This window comes from Hemiscyllium ocellatum, chromosome 18 (genome assembly GCF_020745735.1).
Source record: "Hemiscyllium ocellatum isolate sHemOce1 chromosome 18, sHemOce1.pat.X.cur, whole genome shotgun sequence".
Lineage (NCBI taxonomy): Eukaryota > Metazoa > Chordata > Chondrichthyes > Orectolobiformes > Hemiscylliidae > Hemiscyllium > Hemiscyllium ocellatum.
The window spans coordinates 69,041,195-69,055,773 of NC_083418.1; the positions used below are offsets into that span (position 1 = coordinate 69,041,195).

The window sequence follows — 14,579 nt, forward strand, 5'->3', positions numbered from 1 at the left end:
CCTTCAAAAGTATACAATGTAGGAATTTACTTGAAGGAAATTAGGAGTGCACAAAGGGCCACAAAATCTATCTCTGGCAGACCGAAACAAGGACCCCCCCCCCCCCCCCCCAAAAAAAAAGCCTTTTAGAAGTATATTAACAGTAAGTTACTCGGGAAAGAGTGGGAACTATGAGAGACCAAAGGGCAAACTGTACTTTTGAGCCAGTGGACGTAGGTGAGATCTTAATGATACTTCTCATCTGAATTCACTTCACCTTTCTCCCCATCCCTTTCCATAAGTGTTAATTTAGTTACTGTTAACATTCAAGACTAATTGTATTTTTCTTTTATTTTGGTAATTGAAATTAATTTTCCTCTTCAGGTGATGCAAATGAAATTGCATATTGTTGCACTGATTGCTCAGAAAGGGAACTTTTCCAGAACGTCAGCTGAAGTTGTGCTGGATGGGCTTGTTGATAAAGCTGGAGATGTAAAATGTGGAATAAAAGCAAAAGAAGCACTCACTGCAATAGCTGAAGCATGTTCCCTTCCATGGACTGCTGAACAGGTTTGTGTGTGTGTGTGATTGTCATGTGCACCAGTACAGACTCTTATGTCGCCTTAGCTACAGATCTGAGATACATAAGAGGAATAAAAATAAAAGTTGTTTAAAACACACTGTAAAGTTATGCAGCAATGTTAGGAATAAGATGTACTCAAAGGATTGACATTACAGTCAGATTTAAAGTTAAGCAAAAAATATGAAATAAAAACAAGATGCTGCAAATACTTGGGTCATGCAGAATCTGCAGAGTGAGAGATGGACTGGGACCGAGACTAATATTGAAAGAATCAAGGTAGTGGTGAGTACTTTCAGTGGCAACTGACTTTCTGCCCCACAACAGATCTGATGAATTGCAGATCAGCCTGTTCAGAGCTAACTGAACTGCTTAACCCGTCGCATGCCTTGACAATTAGAATCCTATCTCGCCACAAGCTGCCAATAAACTGGAACCTGGCAATGTGTGGATCTTCAGAGGATCCAGTGAAGTGTCGTCTTTTTGTTGCTTGCAAGGTGGGATTTATGAAAATTGAGGCTCAGATAGATTGCTTTCAGAAGCCATCCCTCCTGCTGATTGTCCCAGGCTGGTGGTTGTCTCTGTTACCTCTCTACTATCACCAAACAGGCAAATCACGCCCCCCACCCCCTCATCCCTACCCCATCCTCCTATTCTATTGGAGAGAAGAACAAACTTAGCGTGTATTAGTGTAAGAGTAGTGTCAGTAAAGTAAAAGCAAAAATACTGATGTTAGAAAGCATGAGTTAGTATTGGAGGATTTTTTGGTCAGATGGAGACTTAGAAAGGTGTGTCAGGAGAATAAGAGTAATCTAAGCTATCTTAATACCTTTTTGCTTGGGTATAATAAAGGTTAGTAATATGGTTTAAATATGATTGATGTGCAGACCATAGAATCATTCACATTGCTCATGTCTAGTCTGTATTTATTTCTTTCTTGATTCTGCAATCTTTTATTACATTGCTTCACCTCCTTTTCAAGTTGTTATGCCTTCTCTAGTTACTAGGGGAGAGTGGGGATTTTCTCTGGTATTCAAAGTTTATTTTCCTGCAATTTGTCTGGCATTCTTAATAGATAACACCTTTATTTTCTACAGTGTTGCTGAACATAGAGATCTTGGAGTGCAGGTTCATAGCTCCTTTGAAAATGGAGTCGCAGGTAGATAGGATAGTGAAGAAGGCATTTGGTATGCTTTCTTTTGTTGGTCAGAGTATTGAGTACAGGAGTTGGGACATCATGTTGAGGCTGTACAGGACATTGGTTAGGCCACTGTTGGAATATTGTGTGCAATCCTGGTCTCCTTCCTATTGGAAAGATGTTGTGAAACTTGACAGGGTTCAGAAAAGATTTACAAGGATGTTGCTAAGGTTGGAGGATTTGAGCTACTGGAAGAGGCTGAACAGGCTGGGGCTGTTTTCCCTGGAGCGTCGGAGGCTGAGGGGTGATCTTTTATAGATGTTTACAAAATTGAGGGGCATGGATAGGATAAATAGGCAAAGTCTTTTCCCTGGAGTGGAGGAGTCCAGAACTAGAAGGCATAGGTTTAGGGTGAGGGGAAAGATATAAAAGGGATCTAAGAGGCAACTTTTTCACCCAGCGGGTGTGTATGGAATGAGCTGCCAGAGGCTGGTACAATTGCAACATTTTAGAGGCATTTGGATGGGTATATGAGTAGGAAGGGATTGGAGGCATATGGGCCAGGTGCTGGCAGGTGGGACTAGATTGGGTTGGGATATCTGGTTGGCATGGTCTGTTTCCATGTTGTACATCTGACTCTATTTTAAGTGTGGCAGAAGATCACCATTTTAAAAAAAAAACTTGATGCAATTTATAGTTTCCTTAAGACTAATTTGAATCTGTTTTTACCTGACTAAGTGTCCAGAGTATGGAGGAAGAAAAAAGCCCCTGACACTAGTATTTAAAATTATTTGCAGGTTGTTGCCATGGCTTTTGCACAAAAAAACCCAAAAAACCAAGCAGAAATTTTAAATTGGCTAGCGACTGCTATCAAGGAGTTTGGATTTGCTGGGTAAGCATCTTAAGCTTTTAACTTGCTTGTGAGTAGATCTGCAATTTGGCCATTTTTAAGTGCTCGATTTGATTCTTGAATAGTCAGGAGTATACTGATCAATTATTGAACATATTAGATTAAATCTGACAAGATAACATTTTGGAAGCTATACAAACTTTAGTATTACACTTTGGTAACATCCGTAGGAATACTTTAACTGTAATTGTACCAAGTATTCATGTAAGACCCTAATTTGTTTGCAGAATGTTTTGGAATACTTAATCTTTTTTGCTAGTTTGAATTACTTATCTGTTTTTGTTTTTGCAGGCTAAATGTGAAAGCTTTCATCAGTAGCGTGAAAACTGCTTTGGCTGCGACAAATCCTGTAAGTGAGGCTGTTTCTGTACAAAATTTTTATGCATGTTGTGGCACTTGCTCCTGAATCCTGACTGCTTTCACTATTTATTTGTGTAGGCTGTACGGACATCAGCAATCGCTTTGTTGGGTGTGATGTACTTGTACATGGGAGCACCTTTGAGAATGTTTTTTGAAGATGAGAAACCAGCTTTGCTATCTCAAATTGATGCTGAGTTTGAAAAGGTAATTGTTATCAAAACTATAAAGTCTTCTCATACTTACTACTCTTTGTTTGCTGCCCTCTCTTATTCAATTCACTCTTTTTAGCTTATACAATTTGTGTACTCCTGATTCCATTAAGCCTGTTTTAGCATCTTATGATTTGACGTTTGTTTTTGGTTGGCATTATCCCAGCTGCTGCATATCATAGTGTCTTTTAGCAGTGCATTGAAAATCCCAACTGATTATGAGCTTTTAAAATGATGTTTGGACTGTTCAAATGTCCCAAGTAGATCTAGTAAATCCATTCCCCTGACAGATGCAAGGACAAAAACCTCCTGCTCCCTTCAGAAAAATGGTTAAACGTGATGCCGTTGATGAGGAACCCCCTGAAGAACAGGATGAGGAAGAAAATGGAAATGTTCAAGATTTCTTGCCAAGGACTGACATAAGGTTAGTTCATTTTAATCCTGAATGTTTTCTGCTATACTCCCCATTGTGTTTAAAATGCTAAAGGTGAAATCAAGAAACTTAATTATTTCTTAGGGCTTGGTGATTCCACTTCTAACTAGTGGAAAGCACTTGACAAAGCTTAAGAGGATGCTGTGACTGCAGGTCTCGTAATGTCACACTGAATTAATTCTGACATCGCCACGAAAACCCCTTGCTGATTTCTGCCTTCAACCCTCCCTCGGCTGATGGCTCCTTACTCTTCCCTTTTTAATTGTCACTTGGAAGGAGAGCTGAGGATAGCAAGGGCAAAGAGTGCACTCTGACTTGGGCTATTTCAATGCTCATCACTGCCGTTAACTCAATAGCACTACCATTTGAGTTGGCTTCTTAATCTGCCAATAGTGAAATTTGGAAGATGTTGAGGGAGAATCAGAGAGTGGTGCTGGAAAAGCAGCAGGTCAGGCAGCATCTGAGGAGCAGGAGAGTCGATCTTCTGGTATATTCCTTTTGTCAGGAATGGAGAAAGGAAAGGGGGATAACAGATAAATAGGGTGTGGGACCGGGTTGGGGGGGGTGGTGGGGGTAGGTGGGAAGGCAGTAGGTGGATGCAGGTGGGGTGTAACTCAGTGGAGTGGGAAGGAAGATGGGCAGGTCAAGAGAAGGATGCTGAATTGGAGGGTTGGATCTGGGGTGAGGTGAGGCGAGAGGAGATTTCGAAACTATTGAAGTTTATGTTGATGCCATGTGGTTGTAGGGTCCAACTGCAACAACATAGATTTAATGTGGCAAAACTGTGTAAGACAATTTTAAAATATCAACAAAAGAGAACCAAACAAAATAAAGTTTGAGGGTAAACTTGCATGTGATTTTAAGGTGGACAGCAAGACTTTCTTCCTAGGAAGAAGGTGAGGGCAAAGATGTCATAGGCCTCTGTGAAAATGAGGCTAGGAAAATAATAATGGGGAAACCAGAAATGCTAGAAGACTTGAATAAATACTTTGCATTACTTTTCACGGGAGAAGACACGAGCATTTCAAAATTGCGAACTGTTCAAGAGGCAAAAGGAGAGAAATAAATGTAACTATCACTGGAGAAAAACTAGGGAAGTTTATGGATCAAAAAACCAGTACATCCCCAGGTCCTGATAGGATGCATTGTAGAATGTTAAAGCAAGTGATTACATAGATAGTGGCTGCACTTGTAGTAATCTTCCAGGAATTCTTGGATTCTGGAATGTGACCAGATAATTTAAGTGATACAGGTGCTTAGGAATTGGGCGACAGGTTTAGACAATAGATTTGGATCGCCTCAGGCTTGGAGGGCCGCAGGGCATGTTCCTGGGTTGTAAAATTTTTGTTCTTTTGGAAGACGACAAAAACAAGTAGCTGAGGCTAATCAGCTTAATGACTGACTGACAGTTATTGGGAAAAATGTTAGTCTGTTGTAAAGGATGTAACAGCAGAGCATTTAAAAATGCATTATATGATTAGGTCAAGCCAGCATGACTTTATGAAAGGGCAAATATGGAGGGACTGTCTTAGGGGTGGTTAAGTGGATTGGACCTGTACTGTTTTGAATTTGGAGAAATAAGAGATGCTTCAGTGACTTGATGGTATCAACATGGAAATGTTGATTCCTGTTGTGGAATAGCTGAGGTCCAAAGGGCATAACCTCCGAATAAGGAGTTGCACATTTAAGACACGGATGAGGGGGGAGTTTCTTCTAAGTGTAGTCAATCTATCGAATTCTTTACTACCAACAACTGTGAAGGGTGTATTACCAAGTATATTAAAGGCTGACAGGGACAGATTTTTAATCAATAAGGGAATCGAAGATTCTGGGGAAAAGGCAAGAGTGGAGCTGAAAACTATCAGATTAGCCATGATCTGATTTCATATTGGAGTGGACTGTGTGTTGGATGGTCTGCTTCTGCTCTTGGATCTTATGTTTTTGTTTACACAAAGATCAACGCCATCCAGGAAAAGCTGCCTGTTTGGCACTGTATGCACCACTTAAGCAACTCCCTGCTTCAGTGGCAGTGTTGTGTACCAAATGTGGAATGTACGAAAGCAACTCATCAAGGTTCCTTTTGAAATGTCTTCCAAATCTGAGACCTGTAGAAGGACAAGGGCAGCAGACACATGATAGTGTCATCACCCACAAGTTTCCCAACATGCCATGATGAAATCGCTGGTGACATTCCTGGAGATCCTTTCCTAGTATTGCTATGGGTGTACCGACACCACATGGACTGCAGAACTTGAAGAGCTTTGCTCACTATCAACAACCATGTACAGAAACAGTTGGGAATAAGCAATAAGTCATGGCTTTTTTGGAGCTGCTTGCCTCCAAGAATTTATAAAATGTAGCTAAAATGAAATACAACTTAAGGAATTGCAATCAAAAGTCAAGTGTCTGTTTTAAATTTTATGAACCTGCTTGTGTTAAACGCGTGGGGTGAACCACCAATTTTCTTTATAGATACAGGTAACGAAAGAAGAGTTTGAGACATTAAAATTGAACTATTTTTCAATTTATAGTGACAAGATTACTTCAGAACTTTTAGAAAAGCTGGGTGATAAAAACTGGAAGATCAGGAAGGAAGGTTTGGATGAATTAAATACAATACTGAATGAGGCAAAACTTATTCAGCCAAATATTGGTGAACTTCCTGGAGTACTGAAAGGCCGGCTAAATGACTCAAATAAAATTCTGGTAAGTCCATTGTGTTTAAGGCGGATGTATTTGATTCCTTATTGTTCCTTGTGGTTTGAGTTTTTAAACTTTTGAGAATTGGTCACCTATTTGGGGTCTTGCTTAAATATTGAGAAACCTATTCCTCGAAAGTCTTTCGACATGCCATGTCTTGACTTCATAATGCAGCTGCGAAACTCTAATTAGAGGGTATGGGGAAGCTTAATTAACAGTTATTTATGTTACAAATTACAGCAACAAATTAATTCCTCACTCTTGCCACACATTAATTCCATTCCAAGTTGCAAATACTGAATTGGAAACTTTTAAAAATGATCAGTTATTGTCAGCTTGGACATTCAATGTGATACAATTTTGACAATGGATGTCATACCTGCTTGAAATAATGATTGGATAACTGATTTTTGCATTAAATTTCCCCGTTGAGACATGACTTTCCAATCAATTTGGTATTTTTTTCCATCAAATAATCAGAACCCTTTCCTTCCTTCATTTCAAGATATGGCAGGTTTTTTTGAAATTAAAACTATTTGAAATTTCCTGCAAGAATGCTATGCAGCCCTTGTGATATCCAGGGGAAAAATAAGTGTTAACAATTCATGTATCATTGCTTTCCTGGTTGTGAGAACTACCTGTAATCTCTGTATTTCTCCAGTGATGTTACTGTGACGTACAACCTAACATGTAATATTGAATTTTTGACAGTGTGGCTAGATTTAAGCCAGCATATTCCACTCTGGATGAAACTGACCTGCATTGCAAGTATGAGGTTTAGATATTTTGTGAGCATTAGCTTGTTTATTTTAAATCTCCAGACTTTTTGTATTATTGTTATTACAGCTGATTTCAGAATGAATGACCATCTTACTTACAGCTTGAACATTGAAAAGTACAGCACAGAACAGGCCCTTCAGCCCACAATGTTGTGCCAAGGATTATTCCTAATGTAAAATACAATAACCTAACCTACCTGCCCCTCAATTCACTGCTGTCCATGTGCATGTCCAGTAGTCGCTTAAATGTCCCTAATGACTCTGCATCCTCCACCACTGCTGGCAATGCATTCCATGCATTCACAACTCTCTGCGTAAAGTTCGAGCTTAGTCAACCTCTCCTTCGTAAGACAAGCCCTCCAGTCCAGACAGATCTGGGTAAACCTTTATTTGCACTCTCTCCAAAGTCTCTGCATCTTTCCTATGGAAGATCTGAATCTGTTTTTTCTTATTCTCCAGGTTCAGCAAACACTTGTGACCCTACAGCAGATGGCAACAGCTATGGGACCGAATATTAGGCAATATGTGAAAACGCTAGGTATGCCAATTATCACCGTGCTTGGTGATAGTAAGGTAAGATGTTCAGTTAAAAGCAGTTGTGACTGTTCTACTTCAAATGGCCTAAGCATTCTCAAGAAATTATAATTGAATTTTGAATTAAACTTGGATGGGGAGGGGTAGGGCGCATACAGCGCCTGAGACTGGAATTCAATGGCAGCCTTTGGTGACTGGCTGTGTGGACTTTACATATTCTCTTTGAGGCTGCGTGGTGCTTGGGTTTCCTTCCACAATTCAAAGATGTGCAGGTTGGGTTGATTGACGCATACTACATTGTCCAGGGATGTGCTGGCTAGTTGAATTGGCTATGGTAAATGCAGAGTTACTGGGATAGGAAGGGGACCTGGGTTTGGATGGGATGTTCTTTGGATGGTCAGTGTAGACTCAATGGGCCAAATGCCTCTTTCCAGATAATAGGGATTCTGTGGTATTAGGGTATACAGCACAGAAATAGGCTTTTTGGCTTAGCCGGTCCATTTGACCTTGTGCTCCTTTTGCTGCCTCCAGCTTTTAACTGTAACAGCATATTTCATCTGGTAATGAAAGTAGAAACAATTGAAGGGGGTCCCTCAACAGTAGACAACATGATATTGTTTAGGTTAGGTGGTGGTGGGATTGTGTAGTATGTGTGCTTAACAATGCCAGAGACCATAAAAAGGATGAGGGATGAGATCATGTCTCAGAGGCATGAAGTGTATAATTTGCATAATTACAGTGAAATGCCATTTGATGCAGCTAGTCAATGCAAGTTATTTTCTTGTATTCTTTCTCCATTTGTTGAGTATCTAACCTCTTCTGAAAAGCAACTAAATTGTTTACCTGCAGCTATCAGTTGCAGTGAGTTCTAGATTTTTACATTCTTTGTTCTGATTTCTTGGTGACTCTTGGAAATTGATGGTCTGTACTTCTACTGACTCCCAAGAGTTAGAGTAGGCATAATGTATTTTCTATCTCATCCTGTGAACTGATGACAATAACAGAAATACAAATTATATATCTTATTGTACTCTCTCCAGTATTTAGAAATTCGGTCACCAAGTTATTTATACATGTTTAGTATAATTTATCTTATCTTAGTTGAATTGGTGAATTGGCCATGCTAAATTGTCCCATGGCGTTAGGTGAATTAGTCGAGGGTAAGTGTAGGGTAGGGGCAAGGGTCTGGGTGAGGTACTCTTCGGAGGGTCAGTGTGGACCTGTTGGCATGTCTCCATACTGTAGGTAATCTAACCTAGTCTAAAGAGGGTTAGTATAAAACGCAAAAATAATACTGGGGTAATTGGATCAGCAACTGTTTCCTAGAAAGACTAATGTGATAGCTAATTCTAATTTGCAAATTTGTCATAACTTGAAAGGCTATATTTTTCACCTAGGCTAATGTTCGAGCAGCAGCTCTTACAACTTTGAATTCTTGGATTGAGAAAACCGGTATGAAAGAATGGCTTGATGGTGAAGACCTTTCAGAGGAATTGAAGAAGGAAAATCCTTACCTCAGGCAGGAGGCAAGTCTGAGCTGATTCATTTATCTTCAGTTAAATGTTTATCAGACTAAATGCTTATGTGTTGTTTACTGCTTAGTTATTAGGTTGGCTGGCAGATAAACTACCAACATTACGATCTGCGCCCTCTGACCTCATTCTTTGTTTGCCTCATCTGTATTCTTGCTTGGAAGATAGAAATGGAGATGTCCGAAAAAAGGCACAAGATGCATTGCCCATGTTCATGATGCATCTTGGCTATGAAAAAATGGTCAGGGCTGCTGGCAAGTTAAAGGTACTTTTTCAATTTAAAATTTAAATTGTGGCTATTTTTATGTTGGATTTTGTTTCATAAAGTGGAAGCAAGTTGATATCTATGCACAATTAAATTTCCCCTACAGAATTGGATGGTCATGTGTTTTGTTCTGTTACCAATAAGGTAAGGTTTGAGGTATTTGAATCTTCTACCTCTTATCCTTGAAGTATTCAAGGCCACGGGGGTGGCACGGTGGCTCAGTGGCTAGCACTGCTGCCTGACAGCGCCAGGGATCCAGGTTCAAATGCAACTTGGGCCACTGTCTGTGTGGAGTTTGCACATTCTACCCGTGTCAGTTTCCTCCCACAGTCCAGAGATGTGCAGATTAGGTGAATTGGGCATGCTAAACTGCCCATTGTGTCCAGGGATATGTAGGTTAGGTGCATTAGTCATGGGGTAAATTATAGGGTGGGGAATGGGTCTGTGTGGTTTGCTCTTCGGAAGGTCAGTATGGACTTGTAGGGCTGAAGGGCTGTTTCTACACTGTAGGGAATCTGTTTCTGTTCCTGAGTGACCCTGATTCTTGCTCCCATGCACATCTGAGCTCACCCAGGACTTTGAGTATACCCTTATTGTCACCACGACTTGCATTATTTCTGATTTTTATCACTTTGTTATTTGACAAATGATACCTTAATTTACTTGGTGTCCAAAAAGTAACCTAAGTTTGGTTCTTGGTTAGTGACTCAACGAATTTAAATCAATTGGAATGTTTCAGGTGTAATATTCTGAGTTTGTATTATTAATATAACTGAACATGATTTCTTTTTATTGCTTTCTACCTAAGCCCACCTCAAAAGACCAAGTGGTATTAGCTCTTGAGAAGGCCCAAGCTGTTGTGCCAGCCAAACCGGCAGCGCCATCTAAAACCTCTTCAAAATCCAATGCAGTCCGACCATCAAGTTCAGGTATGATACTTCTCTCCGTATTTAGTCCCAAAGTTTAGTGAAGATTTTAGCACAGCAAAAATTAATTTGATCTTTACATTTTAATGAATTCTGTTTTTCACCTTTTTGTCCAATGCTATCTAAAGTTTTCTTGATGTTTCATACTTTATTACCTTCTCTGGTAGATGTGTGCTTTAATCATTTAAAAGATTTTGTTTCTGCTTCTCCAGATCTTTCCTTACTATTTCTCCATTATGCTTAATACGCCTGTGTATTTTCATCAATGCGTGTTTTGCTATCTTTGAAATATTTTAAGATTAGTCTTTTGAATTGCTGCCTTATTCTTCCCATATCTGAACAGATTAGCATTGGTTTTACAAAACTACTTTTCAGTTTATCTACTGTTTTCTATTTGCTGTCATATTCAAGTGTGAAATTATTGATACCCACTTATACATGTCTATCAACTTTTGCTTAACCAGTCTCCATGCGTGCACATAGTGCCACCATGAATGATGATACAGATGCTGTTGCACTTAAAAATGATCCTAAGAAAAGTAAAAGTGGACCTACTGCCAAAGTTAAGGTGGGTATCGTGTTTATAAACTTGTTTTGCTTTTAATTCAATGGTATCCAGTTGACTTTCCTTTGATCCCTCTTCCGCTAGTCACTGCTCTTCTCTTGAGCTGCCTTCTCCCTGCCCCATCTCATTCTCCCTGTTCCAGAGGGTTGGTGAGTTGCTTCTTCCACCATGGGATGCATCTTATTGTAGTTTGACTGGACTTTTTGACCAAGGCATTTGATTTTAATTCCGTGCAATGCTGTTAAAGTTTAATTAAAAGCATGAGCAATATGTGATTTGAAAATGGAAATGAGTAAGGAAGTGACTACAGGGTGGACACTACAAATTCATTTTGGGTGATAGGAGAAAGGTTCCTAATAGTTGCATATCCAGTGCTAGGATCTTCCATTCTTCTGTCCTGGATGATTCTAGGTAATTCACTGCCTGTTAAAACAAATCTCTGAAGTAATCAAACTAAAATGGCATCTGGAATTTTATTCAATTTTGAATAAATCTAAAATAACCATGTTTTCCTACTCTTTCTTTGTTTCTGTTGAACTGTATATGTGACTATCGAAAGGATAGACAGGAAGGAAAAGGTGTTGCAGTAGCATTGTTTGTATGATGAGACAGTAGTAAGAAATTATCTTGAGTTGGAATAAAGAGATACTGGTAGACTCCCTAACAATAGCTATAAGAGACATAATAAATTGGAAGATTAAGAGGCTGTGAAACAAAGGCAGTGCTTTAATCATCATGTGACTTTAATCTTAATGTAGATTAGGAGAGTCAGATTAGCAGAGAAAGCCATGAGGAATAATTCAGAGTATTTGAGAGTTTCTCAGAACAATGTTATGGATCTAACTCGGTTTCAGGCGGTTTTGAATATGATGGTATGTAATCGGAGCAGAGCTGGCTGGTAGGGACTGAGAAAGCTTAATGGCAAGGATGGTTGAGTGATGGCAGATGTTTAAGAAAATAGTTCATGGCTTTGACATTTTCAGTCAGGAAGCAGGATTCGAGGAATGGATGAGTCAACCATGGTTAACCAGGGAAATTTTAAGGATAACATCAAATTGTATGTCTTTTTTTCCATTCAGTGCGGCAAAGATGAGAGTAGTAAGAAAGAGGATTTTGCAAGTTTTGAAAACAGCAGAGGACTGAATAAAATAGAGGTGGGACAGAACTTTTGAAGCTTAAATAGGCAAAAGTGAGGACTGCAGATACTGGAAACTAGAGTCTAGATTAGTGGTGCTGGAAAAGCGCAGCAGGTCAGGCAGCATCCAAGGAGCAGGAAAATCGACGTTTCGGGCAAAAGCCCTTCAGGAAGGTTGATTTTCTTGCTCCTCGGATGCTGCCTGACCTGCTGTGCTTTTCCAGCACCACTCTAATCTAGACTTTTGAAGCTTAAATGTCAAGCAACATCAATGGTCAGCAAGAGTTGCTTTAAATTTAAAACAACAAAAGAAAAAAGCCCAAGTGAATATAGGCCCTTAGAGAATGGGGCTGACAGAGCTAGAAATGGCCGAGGAGTTGAATAAAAGCTTTCCATCAGTTTCCTCTGTAAAAGGCGCTAATAGAATTCTAAGATTGCTAAATATTCAAGGATAAAAGAAAGGAGAGAAAATAAATATTATAACAGTCACAAGCGGAAAACTAATGGTCTAAAGACCGATAATTCTCCCTTGACCTGAGAGAATGCATCCCAGGATATTTGAGAGAGAGCCATACCGAGAATGCATTGGTAATCTTGTAGGAATCCTTTGATTCTGAAGATGTCCCAGAAGATTGGAAAACTGCTAATGTAGTATATTTTTACTTAAAAAGGGAAGGAGACAAATACAGATAATGCCTGTTTTTGGGAAAACTAAAGGATGTTATAGAACAGTTGGAAAAACATAATGTGATTAAACCAAGTCAGCATGGGGGAAGTCACAAATGAGAAATCCTGCCTGACAAACTTACTGGAATTCTTTTGAGGAGATAGCAAACAGGGCAGATAAAAGGTAAGCAGTAAAGGTAATATATTTAGATTTTCAGAGGTTGATGCGTTAGGCTACTTAATACGATGACAGCACTTGGTGGTGAGGGTACTATATTAGCGTGGGTAGAGGATTATCTGATTAATAAAGACTGACTTGGTATTGGGGATTTTGTCATGGTGGAAACCAGTGACTAGTGTGCCACAGTTATAATATGTTAATGTCTTGGATGGAACCAACTTTGGATACAATCAACTTTGCACAAAAATAAACAAGTGGTGAGGATGATTTACAATCTATAGAGGGATGTAGATAGGTTAGCTCAGTAAGCTGGATAGCTGGCTTGTGACCTAATGACACCAATAGCTCAATTCCTGCACCAGCTGAGGTTACCATGAAGATCCTTCCTTCTCGATCTCCCCTTGCTACTGAGTCATAGTACCCGTCAGGTTAAATTCTCAGCCAGTTGCATCTCTGTAAAGAGAAACAAGCCCTGAGGTCCTCTTGGACAATGGCAATTTTATCTATAGACAGGTTAAACAAATGGTAAATGTTTGGTGGATGGAATATAATGTGGGAAAAGGTGGGTTTTGCACTTTCGCAGGAAGCATAGAGTAGTTAAATGTTATTTAAAATGGAGGAAAACACCCGGAAGCCAGGGGGCACAGGTATTTGAAAGTGCTTGTCTCTGCTCAGGTTTTAGAGGAAAATGTTTTGAGTACCAAATTGGAGGTTTTGCTAAATCTATGCAAGGCACTATCGGATAACTGAACAGTTTTGGGGTCCTTATCTAAATATAGATATGCCAGCGTTAAAACCGTGCAGAGAAGTTTCACTTGGTGAATACCCAGGTATGGAGGGATTGTCTGAGAAGGAGACGTTAAGTGGATTGGGACCTGTACTCTAGGAATACAATAATGAGAGGTAACTTTGTTGAAATTATCTAGCATTTTTCAGGTATTAAACAGATGGGGAAAGATTGTTTCCCTTGTGGGAGAATCTAGGAGCAGAGGGCGCAGTTTCTGAATAAGGAGTCACAGTTCAGATAGTGAGGAGGAATTTCTTCTGAGCACAGTGAATCTGTGGAGTTCTTTACTGCAGGTGGATGTCAAGGCTCGGTCACTAAGTATATTCAAGGCTGTCATGGATAGATTTAGAATCCATGGTTGAGGAAAAGGTAGGAATTGGATTTGAGAATTATCAGATCAGCAATGATCTCATTGAATAGTGGAGCAGACTTGATGGGCTGAATGGCTTATTTCTATTCTTGCATTATGGTCGTCTTTGTGCTGCTTCAGCAGCTCCTTTCCTCAACCTTAAAGTTGACATCCAGTGAACTGGTATCTGATTCTTTCCTGTGACTTATCTAATTTCCACTATTATTCTGTTACAACTGAAGTTTGACGTTTTAAATAGTTAAATTTTCCTGCTGTTACATTTTCTAGTTCTTCCTCCCACTTGGTTTCAAGATCAAATTTCAGCTTCTTCCATTTAATGTGGCAGTGATCCTTGTATATCTTCACATGATTTGAATTACTGAGCCTGAATCCACTTCCAAATCTTACCTGCTGCTGGTGAGTGGAGTGATAGGGGAGCAGAAACATTTTCCTCCAAAGCTGTAGTTGGAAGTTGAATTTCAGTAAATGAAGACTCAGTAATCATGCCCTAACGTCTCGAACTCTGCAGTGTTCCCCAACATTTGATGATT

General features: G+C 39.6%; 1 protein-coding gene across 3 annotated transcripts in view; it reads left to right on the plus strand.

Annotated features, from left to right (window-relative positions):
• Positions 1-14,579, plus strand: part of ckap5 (cytoskeleton associated protein 5) — a 119,478-nt gene that overhangs the window by 59,075 nt on the left and 45,824 nt on the right. For all 3 annotated transcript variants that reach the window (XM_060839086.1, XM_060839087.1, XM_060839085.1), the window contains 11 exons: positions 364-549; positions 2,495-2,589; positions 2,899-2,956; positions 3,046-3,171; positions 3,467-3,600; positions 6,141-6,315; positions 7,548-7,661; positions 9,020-9,148; positions 9,225-9,419; positions 10,228-10,348; positions 10,810-10,913. In XM_060839086.1, the coding sequence (XP_060695069.1) occupies positions 364-549; positions 2,495-2,589; positions 2,899-2,956; positions 3,046-3,171; positions 3,467-3,600; positions 6,141-6,315; positions 7,548-7,661; positions 9,020-9,148; positions 9,225-9,419; positions 10,228-10,348; positions 10,810-10,913 (1,437 nt within the window). The remainder of the gene's footprint in view (positions 1-363; positions 550-2,494; positions 2,590-2,898; positions 2,957-3,045; positions 3,172-3,466; positions 3,601-6,140; positions 6,316-7,547; positions 7,662-9,019; positions 9,149-9,224; positions 9,420-10,227; positions 10,349-10,809; positions 10,914-14,579) is intronic.